The sequence below is a fragment of the Solanum pennellii genome, chromosome 7, assembly GCF_001406875.1.
Source record: "Solanum pennellii chromosome 7, SPENNV200".
In the NCBI taxonomy this organism is placed as follows: Eukaryota; Viridiplantae; Streptophyta; class Magnoliopsida; order Solanales; family Solanaceae; genus Solanum; species Solanum pennellii.
Genome location: NC_028643.1, coordinates 62,587,989 through 62,605,925, shown reverse-complemented (window position 1 = coordinate 62,605,925; position 17,937 = coordinate 62,587,989). Strand labels below are relative to the sequence as shown.

Below are 17,937 nucleotides of genomic sequence, written 5' to 3'. Positions count from 1 at the left end.
TCGAATTTTATGATTAAAGGTAAAGAAGTAGGACATCCTGAATTAATTCATGCACTTTTTTAAATATAATTTTATAAGTATTTATTATTTGTTTTAAATATTAAAACTTTAATATATTTTTTTAAAAAGTTATATTTTAAGTAACATCACACAATTGGCACGAATGAATAATTAAGATAAACATAGTTAAACATTTAAGTTTATCGGTAATTTTGAATTAGACAGTTGAATTATATATATTTTCATTGAGGATTTGAATGTATGATAATCTACATCTACAAATATTTTCGCCTCAAATTTTTAAAAACACTCATTGGAAGTAGCTTTTCTATTGTTGCAGTAGTAATGAGACGGGTTTCTTTATAGAGTGTGGTTTAATTAGTAATGACTAGTAGTAGATTGATTTATAAATTATATTAATAAGTTAATTATAACAGATAGTTGAGAGCTATGTATTAAAAAATATTTAAATAGTTCAAAATTAAAAATCGTTAAATAAGTGGTCAATTTTAAATCCAAAGGTAGATGACAAGGGTATTTTGGAGCCAATAGGTGGATGGAAAGGGTATTTTGGAGTCAATAGGTGGATGGAGGATAGTTTTGTACCATTTCTGATACTTCAAGGGTATTTTAGGCCCTTTTTTCCGTAGATTTATATATCAACCATTTTCAAAATTCGTTAATGAGGTTAAAGATATGATCTCTTTAAAAAATAAACAAATGGATTTTCTTAAAAAAGAGATTATAGTCTTACCATTGAAGAGACATTACAAAATCCTAAAATCCAAAGGAAAGATTGAGATTTTAAAGAATCAATTCTCTCTACAAATATGTGGAGACCACCCAAATGTGTTTTGGAAAAGGAAAAGACATGTGGTGATTCTTCCTTATGAGGACGAATTTTTTGAAGATAATATTTCCACTAAGGCAAGACCATGCAAAATGAATTCGGAATATTTGAATTTATGTAAAAAAGATATTGATACCCTTCTTCAAAAGATTTAATGAGACTCTCAAAATCTCCATGGTTTTGTACTACTTTTTATGTTAATAAACAAGCAGAACAAGAGAGAGGAGTACCCAGACTTGTCATAAATTATAAACCATTAAATAAGGCTTTAAAGTGAATTAGATATCCTATTCCCAATAAAAAAGATTTATTAGATAGGCTTCATGAAGCTATCATATTTTCAAAATTTAATTTAAATCAGGTTATTGATAAATTCAAATTTCTGAAGAAGATAAATATAAGACAGCCTTTAACGTCTCAATGGAGCGATATGAATGGAATATTATGCCTTTTGGATTAAAATATGCTCCTTCGAAGTTTCAAAAAATTATGAATGAAGTTTTAACCCCTTTAACAATTTTATCATCGAATATAATAATGAGGTTTACATACACCTCTCGCATACATATCTATATAGTGAGGTTTACATACTCCTCTCGCATACTACATGTGGAGTTTACTTACACTCCTCCGCATATAAAGCATACATAGGCTTCTCATTTATACAACATAAGATACATAAGAATTAGTCTAATGCTTCGTCCCATATTGAACCATCTAAACGAGTACAAATCTTGGACATAACCAATACAAAGTCAACATGCAAATATAGGCTTAAATCTATATCCAAGCGATAAAGAAATGAACAATGTCTTTATAACAATACAACTCCAAAGTTAGAATGTATAAATAGGTAACATCCCCGAACATGAGGACCTACCAACACTTGGAGAAAAGAGTCCAAGTCTTCTTCGATTAGCCTTCCAGGAACTCAATGGTCACAACCTACATATTTGTAGAAAACATAGAGATATGGATTAGTACACCACTTGTACTAAGCATGGAAACATATGCACATAAAACATTGAACTCATTCTTAAAGAGACATTTGTTCAAAACATGCTAATTTACTTTGAAAAAAACCTTTATTCAATCTCAAGAATACATATGAACCACTGATGCACATATTCATCAATACAAGACCATATATAATATAAGACCAACATCATTAAGTAAAGTCAAGTCAACATGTGTAGTAGCATACTAGATCACATAACCCAAAACAACTCCAATATAATGTCATAACAACAAAGCATGTATAAGAGTTCATAACATTATAATATGTACAAGACCATTACCCATAACTCATTATCAAGCTTACAAGTGCAATGATCAAGTGAAGTCTCATAACCTCACCCAATCAAGTAAACCCAACAAGAAATCACAAGCAATGTCCAACTTCGTATATCATGGCATCATAAGTAGTCATAATCATATTTAACATTATAGATCAATAACATGTTCATAAGTGAAATTAATATCATATAGGTCATCAACATGTAGAGTCAGCATTATCAATATCATTAAAGTCATAAAAGCATAAGAACATCATCCCAAGACTTCCCTCAAAGCCACCTAGTGCAACGCATAAGTAGAGTCTCATACCCCTACATATACTAAGGTGGACCCCTTAAGTCATCCTAGTTAGAGTTCACATTATTACATTGATTTTACTTTCAGGAACAATTGTCTTAACCGATATAGACCACATGAGCTAATATGTAGAATCCGGTGTCATGAACCCGTACACCGAGAGAAGGTGGTCTACTTGCCAAGGTAGTACCATAACATGAACATAGCATTCTAGGTGGATCCACTATCTAGTACTCCTATATGGGCAACATAGTTCAAGAACTAGGAGACATACTTGAGACCCTTTTTATGCACAATTACGTTGAAATCTCTATCTCATGAGAATCATTGTAAACCTACCTTCCCACATTGGGAAGGGACACCTCTTAATACTAGTTCACTCGGTGCTAAGCTGATGTCCCTTTTTAAAATGTCTTTAAGCCTTTATTAATGATCATAGATTAGTATAGGCTATAGGAGACTAACCATTTGTATATTAATAATCATTAGTTCAATTGGAATTGCATGAGAACTTCCTTTCGATACAACCTTCATATGTGAGATTAACACATTATCATCATCATGTCATAGTAAGGCACATAAGTGATTCAAATCAACTTTATATCATTACACCTTAATCATAATCTCACAATCCATATAATCAAGATATTTCAATTACGTTCATCATACCACCACCTATATAATATAATCACAATCAATACTTCAATTGAACATCATCATCAATTACAAGTCAACATAATTGGAATAAGGATTCAAGATCATAGGTCGTACCAACTTATCTTCACATGCCTTCTTCCATGGCCTTACCATTTACCAAACATATTCATACAATAATATACTTAATAACATCATATAATAGAAATTAACACAAGAACTAAGTCAAATGTGTCATCACTATTCTATTCAACATCAATTCATAACCTAGGGTTAGAGAACTAGGGACAATACATGATTTATACTATAGGACTAGGTCTAACATGAAGAACTACCCTAATTCAGCACTAATCAATCATATTATGTCCATAATAATCAAAATAAACCAAGAACGATACAATTTCAAAGATCAATATCGGATTAGGAATGAAAACCATGTTTTTATCAACTTTTCTAAATCAATTTGAATAAACCCTTTGGGAAAAGAAGTCCCAAAGGTGAAGAGTTACCATACCTTATCTATCTATGAATATTGATGGAGAGAAAGTAGGAATATTTCATACCTAAGCCCTTCGATCTTGTTCTTCAATGGAGTCTTCGTTGGGGAGAGAGGAAGTAGAGAGAAGGAAGAGGATTTGAGTTTTGGGAAGTGAAGTGAGTTAGGTTAGACTAATGAATGTTAGGTCTTTATTTAGATTCCCTAATTAACATAATTAGGCACACCCTAACCCTTAATCAACCAACTCAATAATAAAAAAAAAACCCCACTTAAAACGTCACAGCAAAACTAGTCCTGACCTACGTGACCCCGACCTACGGTCCTTAGGTCAGTCGACGACCCCTTGCACCCACCGTCCTGCACATCTCTCGATTGTGTCAGAGACTTGATTTTTGGCCATTTAAAAAAATGGATAAGTGTGGGACGACGGAGCCACTGACGCCCCGTCATTTAGATGATGGCTCATCGGTTGGCAACCGTAAATGGCTTCTGTCTTTTGGCAGCTTTTGGCCATTTTGGAAGGGTCCTCCTCAAGGACCCTTAGGGTGGTCCTTGGGGAGTCGTGACCCAAATTTTTGACCCTAAATATATTCTAATAAATTTTAACACCGTCCTATTAAATTTCATTGAATTTCGACTCTCAAAACCCCATGAAACATGCCAAGGCACACTAACCTCTTATTTCGCAATTCATCGGACGTCATGGACGTTCCTTGATGTCTTGACTCTAAAACTTCCTAAATGATTTATATACATTATTTTGGGTCCTAAAATATTATTAAAAGGTCTAGTTCATCATGTGAGGCTCTAGATTAGATCTTAGACTTTCGGATGTTATAGAAGTATTAAATGAAATAATGCATTGCCCTTAGATAGGGCCAATCCTCTAGAAGAATATCGACATGCATTTACTTATATGATCAGAATAATGGTCACTGTTCTACCATTTTCTTTATCATCATAACTCAAATTATTTGAGTAATTAAAATTATAAAAAAAATGAATTAGCCATATGATCATTGATCAATTTCCAAATTTGACAGACAATTAAGAATTTCTCAAATGAAAGAATATCATTAAATATCATAAAAATGGATTAGTACTTCCAAACTAGATGTACAATTTATAATGTTTCAAATGAAATAATATCATTAAATGTCATAAAAGGTTTTATTAACTCTTATCGTAACTTTCAGGTGTGAATTTTGGTAAAATCTGGAGAACAAGAACTTCACTCATGACAACATTAAAAACTTTAAATACATCACATATGATCAAGGTTTAGTATCAAGTAAATGATGTAGGGCAATATACATAGAAATGATGACTTATTAAATAAAACAATCTAAGTTTTCACTTAAATCCATGTAGCAACATTGTAAATTTGACCCAAAGAGCAAGATAGATATTTCAGTTCATCGATATTCTATCCTCATCAAAATTGAACAATGGTTTGGCGGTGGATGAAACTGACCAGAATTTAGCAAGCTCGTCTAGCAGATCCGGATGGTCATTGAGAAGTACGGCGGCCTAGACATAAAAGAAAATAAGACTTTGTAACAAATGAACATGAATGTCGTCTACAATATCTATGTAACCAAATTAAAAATGTTTTATGACCTTACGATACAACTCTTTTACATCCTTGCGCTCCTTCTCGCACGTGAATAGAACATCTAGGAAGTATTTGTACTCTTGGTCTAAACATGCCTGCAAGAAGTTGTAAGTTAGTAAGTTAGGATTTAAGGTTTGTAAAGAAAAAAAAAGTAGACTTCCTATAATTAAAATCATAAGATAACAAAAATTTTAACCTTTATCTTGGTCATCAAGCTGACTGCTCGTTCAAAATTTCTCTTGTCTTCATTACTGAGAGTTATTTTATAGCCCTTGGGAAGGAAAGGATTTAATCCCAGGAGCAAAGTAGGATATCCTTTAAACAATCCTTCTATTTTTGCCATGAAACCAACCATATCAATTCTGTGAGGAATATCAAAAACTTAATCCCACATTAATCAAAACACGAATTAATAAGAATTATGTCAATAAACAAATTATAATAACAAACCTTTTTTTCCTTAAGTCATTCATAAGAACAAGAAACATGTGATACTTCTCCCTTCTGTTCCAAAACATGTCCTTAATTCTCTTCAAATAACAAAACGCATCATTCATTGTTATATCTGGTCTACCACCTTTGTTGCTACTACGTCCTCTCCTGCCAAAACCACTTTTACGGACTTGTAATCGACCATATCTAATTGAAAATAAATATAAATACATTAGAAATATATCCATATGTAGTCATTCAAAATTATTGTTTTAAATATATTATCTCGATCCGACAATGAATAAAGTGGGTGAAATAATGGGAGATCAAAGCTCAAAGTCTAAAAAATATAGATGATAAATTTACATTTAGTTAAAACATGGTAGGCAAAAGTTATTAGAAATATAGCAGTTGGAGATAATAAGATGAATATTAGAAAAGTCATAGGATATGAGTTACCTTCTCTTTACAATTAACCCTAGATAAACATGTCACTCAGTCAAGCTGATCTAAATCCACCTGCCCCACCATATATCTTAGGAAAAACGAAGCAAAACTCTCAACTAGAGGGGTTCAACTCAACCTTTTAGAGCATCTTATAACTCCAATTCCTCTATTGAAAGGAGTAGACCGGATATCGATAATAGCATCTCAAATATGCTACTAGACATTGAGGCATCAGGAGGTAGTAGTCGTGAGCAGAGGGACAAATATGGCCTCAATGTAGATCCTATTAATGTATTAATCGATGACCATATACCCATGTCCGAGGATGATAACAAGAGAATCTACACACCTTGGGCAGACTCTGATATTATCAAAGTCCTAGGCAAAATAATTGAACCACCAATATCTCAAAAAAAGTTTTCAATGTTATGGAAAGCTACTGAAGAGATAATCTTAATTGATTTAGATCACAATTATTATGTAGTCAAATTTGTGAAGGAGGAAAACAGCTAGTCAGCACTTTAGAATGGACCCCGGTTCATTAATGTATACTTCCACTCGGTTAAGAGATGACATCTAAATTTTGTCTCCTCATAAGCAAAGGAAAATTTCTCAGCCATATGGTTACGACTACCTGAATTCCCCACTGAATTCTATGATAATTCAATCTTAGCCAGAGTCTGAAAAAAAGTAGGCAAACTAGTCAAAATGGATGTGTGCACATCAACCACACTAAGAGGCTGATATGCACGCATATGTGTTAAAGTCCCCCTAGACACGCCTATACTGAAATTTATTTACATTGGCCACCACAAGAAAAATTAATTTTATGAACGATTAGATATATTTTGTAATAACTGTGGAGTGCTGGGTAACAACATCATCAATTACCCGACTACTTAAGCCACGGAATGCAAATCAGCCAAGATGGTCTCGACAAAGATGTCGTTAATCACACGAAGAAAAACACAAAGTAGAGATCCACTAGAACAACACAGAGGAAAATGGGAAACATTCAGCTACTCCAAATGATCAGAACAATACAAGCGATCGGGAAACACAAATGAACCATGTATTAGTGTCAAGTTATTAAAAGCATCTACGGGTAAATTCCTTGACTCCAAAATCTTAAAATATAGAAAATGTTCAAACGATATCGAATCCATAGAAAGCTGTAAACAAAATTATAAGATCCTCTCAGTCAAACACAGGAGATACCGCTCGATCCTCTTAAGCAATCAATAACTATAAGTTTGGAAACTCGATCACAATGACAGGTACACGACACGAAGTACCAAAGAATAATAAATGTCTCGAATTATTAAATATGAAAAAAATTGGAAATATCTCCCAAGCTGAGTGCTCCGGTAGAATGGAGTTTTTACCAAAAAAAAAACCTTGTAGAGTGCCCTACCATATAACACCCCCTAGTTTGGCCCCTATACATTCTACTAGTGCATACACTAGCCACATAGAGGATATGATAACGGACTCCTCGATCCCAGGAGAAAGTGTAATATCATCCAGTCAGCTAACCGCCTCCCACCACCACTGAGAAGCACAACTATATCCAACTAGAAAGTCTCCCAAATAATAAAAATACTAAAATTAATTTACGTGGTCAGGAGAAAACGACCTTACTCCTAGTGCCCCCTAAAAGATCTAGATTACCTTCCATATATAGAAACCTCCTCTAGTGTAAAATCCAAAACTTGAATATTCCTATTACCACTCTAAGTAATAAAAATTGTAAAACATTTAATATTCCATTAGTGCACTTACTAGTGATCTCTCGCCATTATGCCTCGGTTTCCACTCCTATTCCAACAAAGGAGGTCCGCATCAAACAAGAGCATTCCTCCATACAACCCTCAACACTCTCACACCCAGATTTCAGTGACCCAAATGTACACCCCATCCCTCTTTCCAAGCCCTTCTTACCCTCCAAACCTTCCTAGTAATGGTAGGGGAAAAAACTTTTTACACCACTTAGGCCCCTCCTCAAAATGCTCTCTCACTCTTGGATGGAAATGGGCCTGCAAGATCATGCACTATCGTTCTCGATGACTGTGGAGGGAGAGGAAGTTAATATAGTAGTTCAAAACACGACATTCATAGCCAGTGGTGGATCCAGAATTTCAAGGTTTTGGGTGCTCCCTTAGCTATTGTGGTGGATAAAAATTTTTAACAAAGGAGAGTCAAAATATAAAGAAGTAAAATCGCGTACAAGCTAAGGAGTGTCTATATATATATATATATATATATATAGATAAATAGATAGAGAGAGAGACGCTCCTTAGCTTGTACGCGATTTTACTTCTTTATATTTTGACGCTAATATCAGATCACAAATTTAACATTTGTTAAAAAAAAAAGGACAATCATATTTAAGCACGATAATAAAAAAATTTTAAAGAAGAAAAATTACAATAAAATTTATCTTGGATAATGATGAAAAAAAAGTTAGCAAAGGCCACTAGCAAAAGAGAAAAAGCAACAATCTGCATGGGAGAAAAACTAAAATGAAGTCCAATTAGAATATTTAAGTAAAAGAAGAGCTAATTTTTAAATAAAATAATGTCTTTGGAGGGGATAGAACCTTTGGCAAAGTGATAAAAAGATTAAATTTTAGCACNTGTAGGTCCGCCCTTATTCATAGCTTAAGTAGTCTCGGAAGGGATGATACTAACAATGGAAGCCTACAATACCCATCTATGGATGACTACTGCTCTCCATTCCCGCATAGCTCTATTATTTCCCTATATTCCTTTTATTACGTACCCACCTAGGAGATGTCGTTACTCAAGCCTTTGGTCCATGTAACAACATCAAACCCACCTAGGAGATGTCGTTACTCAAGCCTTTGGTCCATGTAACAACATCAAACCCAATCATATTCCTCAGTAGGTCCAGAAGGTGTTATAACTCCATGGGGAACAACCTTGTGGTAGCCCTAGAAGTTCCTCCAGTCAGCCCACCCATTATCCATTTCCGTAAATCGAAAACAACACCTCTAGAAACTCTTTGCCATGGGGCCTCAACTTCCCAAGTACCTCCTCATACTCATACCCCACCCCCTGAAGAACTTAGTGCAAAACATAGAATTTGATCAAAGTCTAGGACAGTTAAAGGAAGCCTTAGTACCTTTGAGGGGGACAAGAATAGAAATCATGATTTTAAATGATATAAAAGTAATGCTATTCAAAGAGAGATTCGTACAAAAAAAACTCGTTAGATATAAGATCTCCATGCAACCTGGAATTGGATATAGAAAACATCATAATAATAATAAACTCAGTGATAAGGACTGGGAACCAGCTAAATCTAGCACCAAGACGAAAGTGAACCAACCTAACCTCAACAACTCCATGAAGTTCATAATATGGAATTATAATGGAGGAAACAAACCAAAATTTATGATTAACTTTAGGTCTCTTATGGAATGGCACATGCCACCTCCTGTTGATATTATAGAAATTAAAATGGAAAACCATCAGGTATTAGTTGATAACTTCCTCATTAATAGAATGATTCAAGTCTCAGTTGTGTGCAACTTCAAAGGAATGGTTTTCATTTGGAACGACTCCATCTTGAAGTTGGATGACATCGCTACAACTGGGCTAGAAATACATGCAATGGTGAAGGTATATTCATCTAATGACACATGGCTTGTTACTTGCATTACTTCTATCCCTTGATTAAACTCACATAAAACTCTATAGGACAACCTTAGGAGAATAATGGACACCTATCGAATTAAATGGATAATAGGTAGTGACTTTAACGAACTTTTAACAAGAGAAGAAAAATAGGGGGTACACCATTGAACAAATTCAGTACAAGAGAATTTTGGAACATAATCAACTATTGCAAACTAATAGACTTGGGTTTTCAAGGAGGGAAATATACTTGGATAAATAAACGGTTTAAGAATAAATCTCTCCTTATCCTAGAAAGAATACACCGCTTCTTGGCAAACGAAAAATGGATCATGTGCTTCAAAATCCTCAATTACATCACTTAGCCCGTACTCACTTGATCATTTCCCCCCCCCCCCTCTTATCCTTTAGGTAGGCTAGACCTTCTAATTAAACTATGATATCTCGCTTCAAAATGATGTGGACTTCACACCCAAATTTAAGGAACAATATCACAAATAGTTGGGATAGGAAAGAAAACATTTCAGACGCTATCTATGACATCCAAAAAATGTCTCAATATGGGATTATACTATATTCGGCAACATATTCCATAAAAAAGAAACATACTAAAAAGGCTGGAGGGTTTACAAAAATTTTGTAACTATCCTACTAGCTCTTTCTTTCACAATTTAGAGGCCACACTCATTAGGAATATAACCTCATCTTAAAACTAGATGAAGACTTTTGAAACTAAAATCCTGGTCAATTGGCTCAACGAAGGTGACTCTAATACAAGATTCTTCCATACATAAATCTTAAATAGAAGGTGTCGAAACCGTATACCAGCTCTACGAATTGAGAACGGGAAGTATTTATAAGAACATGATAGCATAAAAAGTCTATCCCAAGTCTTTTTCTCTAAGCTATTTAGAACATCCAAAGAATTTAGTCCTCTCAACCCTCCCCAAAACCCCATCATCACTCACTCGACCTCCATTCAGTAGGAGTGACTCCTTCCTAAGCAGAGATAAAATAAATGTTGTAAAATCCTTTCATTCCTACAAAGCTCCGGGTCCAGACAGGGCACATCCCTATTTTTTCCAAAATTACTAGGATATTGTTGGAGAATCGCTAAATTTTTCATGTTCCCAAGTTTTTCTCCACCACAACATTCCAAAAGAAATCAACAAAACTCATACATGGCTCATTTCAAAAAAAAAAAAAAAGAAATGAGGAAACACTCTTAAAGACATTAGACCCATTAGCTTACGCAATACTAAATATAAAATTGTTACCAAAAATAATTGCTAATTGCTAGAAGTCCTTCATGAACTCCTTAATAGGTCCTTGCCAATCTAATTTCTTGATAAATAGGGAAGTCACGAACAGTACCATACTAATTCAAGAAGTTATTAGCCATTTCCATAAAAAAAAAAAGAAGGGAAGAATGCAAATATGATTCTCAAAATTGATCTAGAAATAGACTTCGAAAAATTAAATTGTCCTTTGCGCGAGACACCTTGATCTACTTTTGATTACTAGATCATCTACTGAAGTAAATAATGTCTTAAGTAGTGTATCTATCTTGGTTAACAGGGATCACAGAGAATACTTCAATCCAACTAAAGGAATAAAGCAAGGATGCCCCTATATTCGAACGTATTCATCCTAAGTATGGAATTCTTTCTAGGAAAATCTAAAGGGAAGGTCAGGCAAGACTTTGAAAGCACAACAAAATCTCGACTAAAGTTCCATCCTTGTCACATCTTTTCGTTGTCGATGACTTAATATTGATGATTAGGGATGATAAACAAAAGTGATCTATAATTAAAAAAGTCCTAGGTAACTTTTGCAAAAGCTCGGGCCAATATATCAACTATCAAAATTAAAAAATGTTTCAATTCCAAAAATTTTGTCACATACCTTAGATTTGGAATTTCTAACTCGCTAGGAATTAAGTCTGGCCTGACCTTTGGGAAATACCTAGGCTTACCTATTTTTATGAAAGCCCTTAACATTAAAGACTTTCAATTTATCATTAATAATCTAAACCAAAAGCTATCGGGGTAGAAACCAAATTTCTCAACTCAGCCGTTAGGACGACACTAGCGAAAGCTAGCCTAAGTAACATTCCTACCCATACTATGCAATCCATCAACCTCCCTAAAGGAATAACTAAAATAATAGATTAAATTCAAAAAACTTCATTTAGATAACTACAAACACAAAGAAAAAAATTCACATGAATAAATAAGCATCGTTGATGCAGCAAAGGAGGAGGGAGGTCTAAGAGTCGAAAGAGTGGAAACAAAGAACAAAGCATTACTAGCCAAACTAGCGTGGGGAGCCTTTACAAACCAAACTCAACTTGGCATCCATACTAATCAACAAATTCTCAAGATCTAATTGTTTCCGTACTGACCTAAAGAAAAAATCAATTCATAGTAAAGTCTAGAAATATCGGGAAAGGGTGGGAAATATGTAAAGCTAGACTGAAATGGTTCATTGGAAACAGATTAAATATATCCCTTTCTTCTGACATTTGGCTCCAAAATAACATCACCATTAGAGAAATTATTGCAGGTCCCTTCATGCAACATGAATACAACCTAACGGTAAAGGACCTCCTAACAAACAGGGGCACATGGAAACTCAATGTGCTATCACTCAGCTGCCAGGAAAAGTTACAAACCTTATTCATATCCTCTATTTTCCCACAACAATTAACAAAGACAAATCCTCCTGGATTTATAACAAAACAAGTCTATTAACAACCAACTCAGCATACTAGCATGCTAGAAAATAGATAGTCCTCCTAACAATAAGAACTCCTCCTTTAATTGGATATGGGGTCTCCACTCGCAAACAAAATTAAATACTTCTTATGGTCATGTAACCATGGTAGGCTACCAATGTCCCCCAATATAAGCAGCTTAGAAATTAGAGAGAAATAGTGATTGTCACATATGCAATTCACCCAAAACCATTCATCATATCTTCATTGATTGTGTCATAGTTAGAAGAATCTGACTTAAGTTAGGAAGAAACATGCCCACAAATAGTTGTGATCCTGATCAGGAAAAAAATGGCTAGACTTTCGTAGAAAAATAGACATTATAATCAAAAATGTTAATGGAGAATCTATCTTAATAGAACTTAAGGAAAACATAAATCCTAATATATATTATACACATACTATGGAATTCATGTCCCTCAATAACCCAAGAACAACTAGAAGCAGACCTAAATTTTTATAGGTTAAGAAAAACCTCAAATAGGGCATAAACCAAACATGGACGTCTCCTCAAACAAACTAACTGGAAAAAATAGTGTAGAAGAAGTCATTAGAGATACTAATAGGAATTGGATCATAGGGTTCATAGGAGACTTATACGAAGAGAACGATATCACTTCTGAGTTATATGTCTTTCATAATGGACTAGCTACGGCAAACGATAATAAACCATTAGCCATAACAATTTATATGATTGTAAAGAAATTATAGGTCTTTTAATCAATAACCATCCTGCTTACTCCAATATCCTATGTGATTGCAGGGCACTTCTCGCAAACTGGGGAACCAGCAGACCAACATAGGTTCAGAGAAGAGAACCACTTGGCAAATGCTTTAGCTAAGGAGGGATCGAAGCTAACGGATGCTAACTCTTTTATTTTTTTGGAAAGTTCCTACATTGTTTGTTTCAGCAGTAGAAACAGTAGATAAGGAACTTCTAGTATTAGACATATTAGGCCACAATAAGTGCAAATGATTGTCATTAGTTTTTGTCGATCCCTAGGCCCATTCCTGTACTCTTAATTTTCTTTTCAAAAAAATAATAAATATTTGAGAGCACGCATAGTGCTTTTACCAATTAGGTAAAGATCCACCCAAACAAACGCAATATCGGTAAAGATCCAATTTTTATATCAGTTTTGCCTAACAACTCTTAGTGGTAGAATAAAAGAAGAGAGAGACCTATTCTAAGTCATTAAACCTGACATAAAATGATATCTAACATTTTGTAATCAATGCACACCACACACTAGATAGCAACTAAAAGTCATTGATTTACCTTGAATCACTAAGAATCCAACAAATTGAAAAAACACGCATCAAAACAAGTCATATACAACAAAACCAGAGAGATGAATATAAAACAGAGATCTTACGGTTCTCCACAAGATGAACCATTTACATTGCCTCTCAATCGTTTCATGCTGCAAAAATAGAAGAGTAATAATAAGTTTTACAATTAAAAAAACAAAGAAAAAACGGTATGATCCATTCTTTATAAAAAGAACTAACCTTTGGAGGTTTGAAGAAAAACAAAAAGCTTCAACAGATCTATCAACAAAAAAAAAGTTATATCAATAGTCTAGAAAAAAAAATTAAAAATAGTTCTTTCAATTCATTTTTCTCTACCTTTACCCCTCTTTTGTTTCCCTCCTATTGGACTAGGAAGAACTTCAACATACACAAAATAAAGTTTGAGGCATATATATTAGTGACAGGTTTGCACATTTTGGACTACATAAATGACCTTAGATTTTTGTTTATTATACATCCGGTCTCTTTTATCAAATGTTCGATCTTTGTAATTAGATAACTTTCGACAATACAATATTATTATAGGCTATTTGTCTACAATTGTAAAATTTACTAATATTCCAAAAGGGATCAATTAATTTTCTTGGTAGTACTTTTTATTAAGTTATAAATTTGTGGCAAATGTAATCTATCTCAAAATGGAAAAATAATTTATGAGGTGTACGACAAAATTATAAGACTTGTTGGATGTTTAAAATTTAAAATAACAATTCAATTTTAGTGAAAAGGAGTTTGATTATATCATATTTTATATATTAATTTGTAACGACCTCTTTCATCATTACTTGAAGGGCTGCGATAAATCGAGTAATTAAAAAATTTTAGAAAGATTAATTTTTCATTTCACCCACATTGACCTTACAAGTCAAAGTGACTAGTCCATGGACTTTGTCATAGCGAAATCCTGTCCGTAACGTAGATTCAAAGCAACGATCCTCCCTCACTTCACTTCGTCTTCATCACTCTCAGGAATGTATTTTTGTTTGAAATTTTGATTTACTTTACTCCGGGATGATCCTTGTATGAAGATTGTGGTAAGTTATTGTGTTGAAGCTGAAGGGTGTGTTTAGTTGTAGGTTGTACCACCTGTGGGGTTTCGAAGTTGTTAGTAGCATGTCCCTTTGGTTGCCAGTACGTGAGTATTAGTGAATAAGTTGTTAGAACCTAATGGGTTTAGTTGAACTTGTATGTGTGGAATTATCGTGCTTATTCGGCCTATTGTTAGTGTATTAAAATCATTCCTACCATGATGACTGTATTAAATTTGTGATTTTACGTAAAACTAGTCATTTCTGAACTGGAGATGTATGAGCTAGTTTTTGTCCAGCTTTCAGGTTTAGTTGTGGGGTAAGGTTGTGTGATTCATGTTCTTGTATTGGGTATTTCGAAGTCTAAGTAGAAAGACCTTTTTGGTCGTGATTAGTGGTGCTTAGGTCTGAAATTGATGCATATGTAGTTGTGTGATGTCTTAAGTAGCAATCTAAGGATGTTGACAGTCAATTCTGGGAAGTTTGCATTGAACAAAGTGTAGGGTGGTGTGTGCATACCACTTATATTTGTACCATTGCTCTATAGTTAGTGGGTTTAACTATGTCTGCTTGCAGGTACTCATGTCAACTTCTGAAAGACCTGGGAAGGAAGTTACAACCTCAATCCACAGGAAACATGTCAAGAGTGGGATGTCCCACCCGCACTTGCAATTCCCAAGGGTCAAACTAGGCGATTTGGGGTAAAGGTTGTCACAAATGAAGGAAAAGCATGGTAAAAGATCACATTGAGGCATCATATTTCTCTGACTTTTGTATTGACAAGGACATCCTGGCGCGTGAACTCCACAGATCCTGAGGCGGATTAGGGAGATAGGGATGGCGTTCATATTCGCTGAACTGACAGAGTGCAACTTCCACATGGTCCGAGGGTTCTACACTAACTGATCACTTTAGGAAAGATCCCATTATGTGACGGTGCGAGAAAAGAATGTATATATTAGTTAAACCATAGGTTAGAGACCCACTTGTGCTGAAAGGGTTGAACTTACGCCCTCCATACCGTGCTATGTGACACATTTTGTGTGATCCACAGTCCATGGCACAATGGACAAAGCATAGTGGGAAGAGATATGACCAATCTTTTCCCTACGCTCACATGCTTGGGGAGACATATGTTTGTTGTAGGTTGTCATGAACTGTTTGATACCGGGTCTCCCCTACACTGATATTACTCGCGACAGGGCGTGCCTGGTTTATGCTTTGATGACTGGAATGGAGCTCAATGTTGGAGCTATTTTGAAATATGTTATGCAAAATGCCCGGGTGCACGAAGGCCACAGGTATGCTTTTGTGGTTTGATTACAAAAATTTGTCATGTTGCAGGTATTCCTGAAGAACATGTGGACTACATGGAACCCCTATATCCAGCGCAAGTGGACATTACTCAGACAAAGGGGCCTGACACTGAGTTTGGTCCAACTCTCACCACTCCTAAGCACCAAGGGAGGGACGAGCTAATTATGGTCAGGATTTATGGCTTAGATATGTTGCGCCATCAGAATGGTTATTGGTCATCTACTGATCTGCAGTTGGGCAAGGTAAAGAGACGCTACCTTTTGAATGACCATGTTAAGGCACTACTTGGCATTGGTCATGAGTTTCATGAGTTGGTAAATAATGATATTCCGATCGATGAGGAGAACGTGCATACCAGCTTAGACGTTGAGTCCGAATCGGATGAGGAGGTAGACCCAAATCAGGCCGGTGATAAGGAAGTTTGGGGTCATGCAATGGAGCACCGATCAGGGAGTGTTTTCACCTTACATCTTGAACTATTCTGAAATTTTGTAAAGCACTGGGGGCATTACTATTGTATAAATGTGGGGTGAGGGGTGAAAAACATGCATGGTATTATTGAACATTGTTAGAGTCTGTGTTTGTCTTTGTTTTGTTTTATTTTGGGTTCCTTGGAAGTTGTTTCCGGTTCTTGTCACGACCCGAGGGTATTCCCTAGAAGAAATGGCATCCTCAAGTCTCCATACGGCATACTCAACCTCTCGGAGGCATTGCACAAGACCTTAGACATCAATCATCGCATATATATGAAAAGTAGAGCGGAATTAAAACTTTTCACAACAATTGTTCAAAATCTCTTTTATGGAAACACACAAAAGACTAAGTCTCCTTGTAGTCATCTTAGACACATGAATATCTTAAGTCACAACCCATACATCAACAAAATGGAAAATATCAAAGTCTAATAAAATATATCTTGAAAAGAAAAGCTAAACATAACTATGTCCTCGAATCATGTGAGGACATACCAAGACTTGCTTGAAAGGATGCTAATTCCAAACTTGCTTATGATAGACTCCTCACTTGCCTCCTACACCTTAAGAGATAAAACAACATATGGAATTATTACATTGAATTCACTAAGTATGGTGACATAAAATAAAGGCATGCTAAAATTGACATTTACTTTATAATATGCTTTGAATGCTCTTTTGAAGAAAACCTCATAAAACAAGCATAAGAACCATAGTCACACCAATCTTAAAATATATCATATCAAGTAATCCACAATATACAACTATCATCATTTGGAAACCACATAAGCATATAGACCTCCTACCAAAGGTCATCCTAAGACCCACTTAAGCAAGATATGAAGCGGACGCCCATACAACCCCTTCACACACACGTAAGTGATCCTAAAGACTACCTAAAGCAAGATTATTCCCTTTTCATCAATTAACTCTCTAAATAGAGTTACTCTAAGAATCACCTAAGTAAGACATGAAGAGACCGCCTATACACCCCCTTCAAGCCTACTTAAGCAATTCTCAAAGCTACTCTAGACAAGTACCTTTTAATTCACATGCATTAACTTAAGTCAACAGCGTTCATTTAGACATTTTATATGCATTAAACTATTAAGGACCTCACATAATGGTCTTGGAGAAGACCTAGGGAACCCTCATCTTAGCATCTTAAAAGACTACTCGTGCCATGTATAGATAGTGTCCCATTTCACTACCTACACGTTGTAGAACTTCTCCAATACTAGAATGCATCCCACATGATGAGAATAGTCATTACCGACATA

The 17,937-nt window shown here is 34.9% G+C and overlaps 1 protein-coding gene across 1 annotated transcript; it reads right to left on the bottom strand.

The window, feature by feature from the left end:
• Positions 1-5,006: 5,006 nt before the first annotated feature.
• LOC107025743 (paired amphipathic helix protein Sin3-like 5) lies at positions 5,007-14,355 on the bottom strand. The gene is made up of 5 exons (XM_015226494.2): positions 13,902-14,355; positions 5,662-5,850; positions 5,408-5,573; positions 5,217-5,306; positions 5,007-5,126 (listed from the first exon to the last, which is right to left on the bottom strand). Exons 1-5 carry the CDS (start codon positions 13,946-13,948, stop codon positions 5,007-5,009), a joined length of 612 nt encoding a protein of 203 aa, XP_015081980.1. The 5' UTR covers positions 13,949-14,355.
• Positions 14,356-17,937: the final 3,582 nt, after the last annotated feature.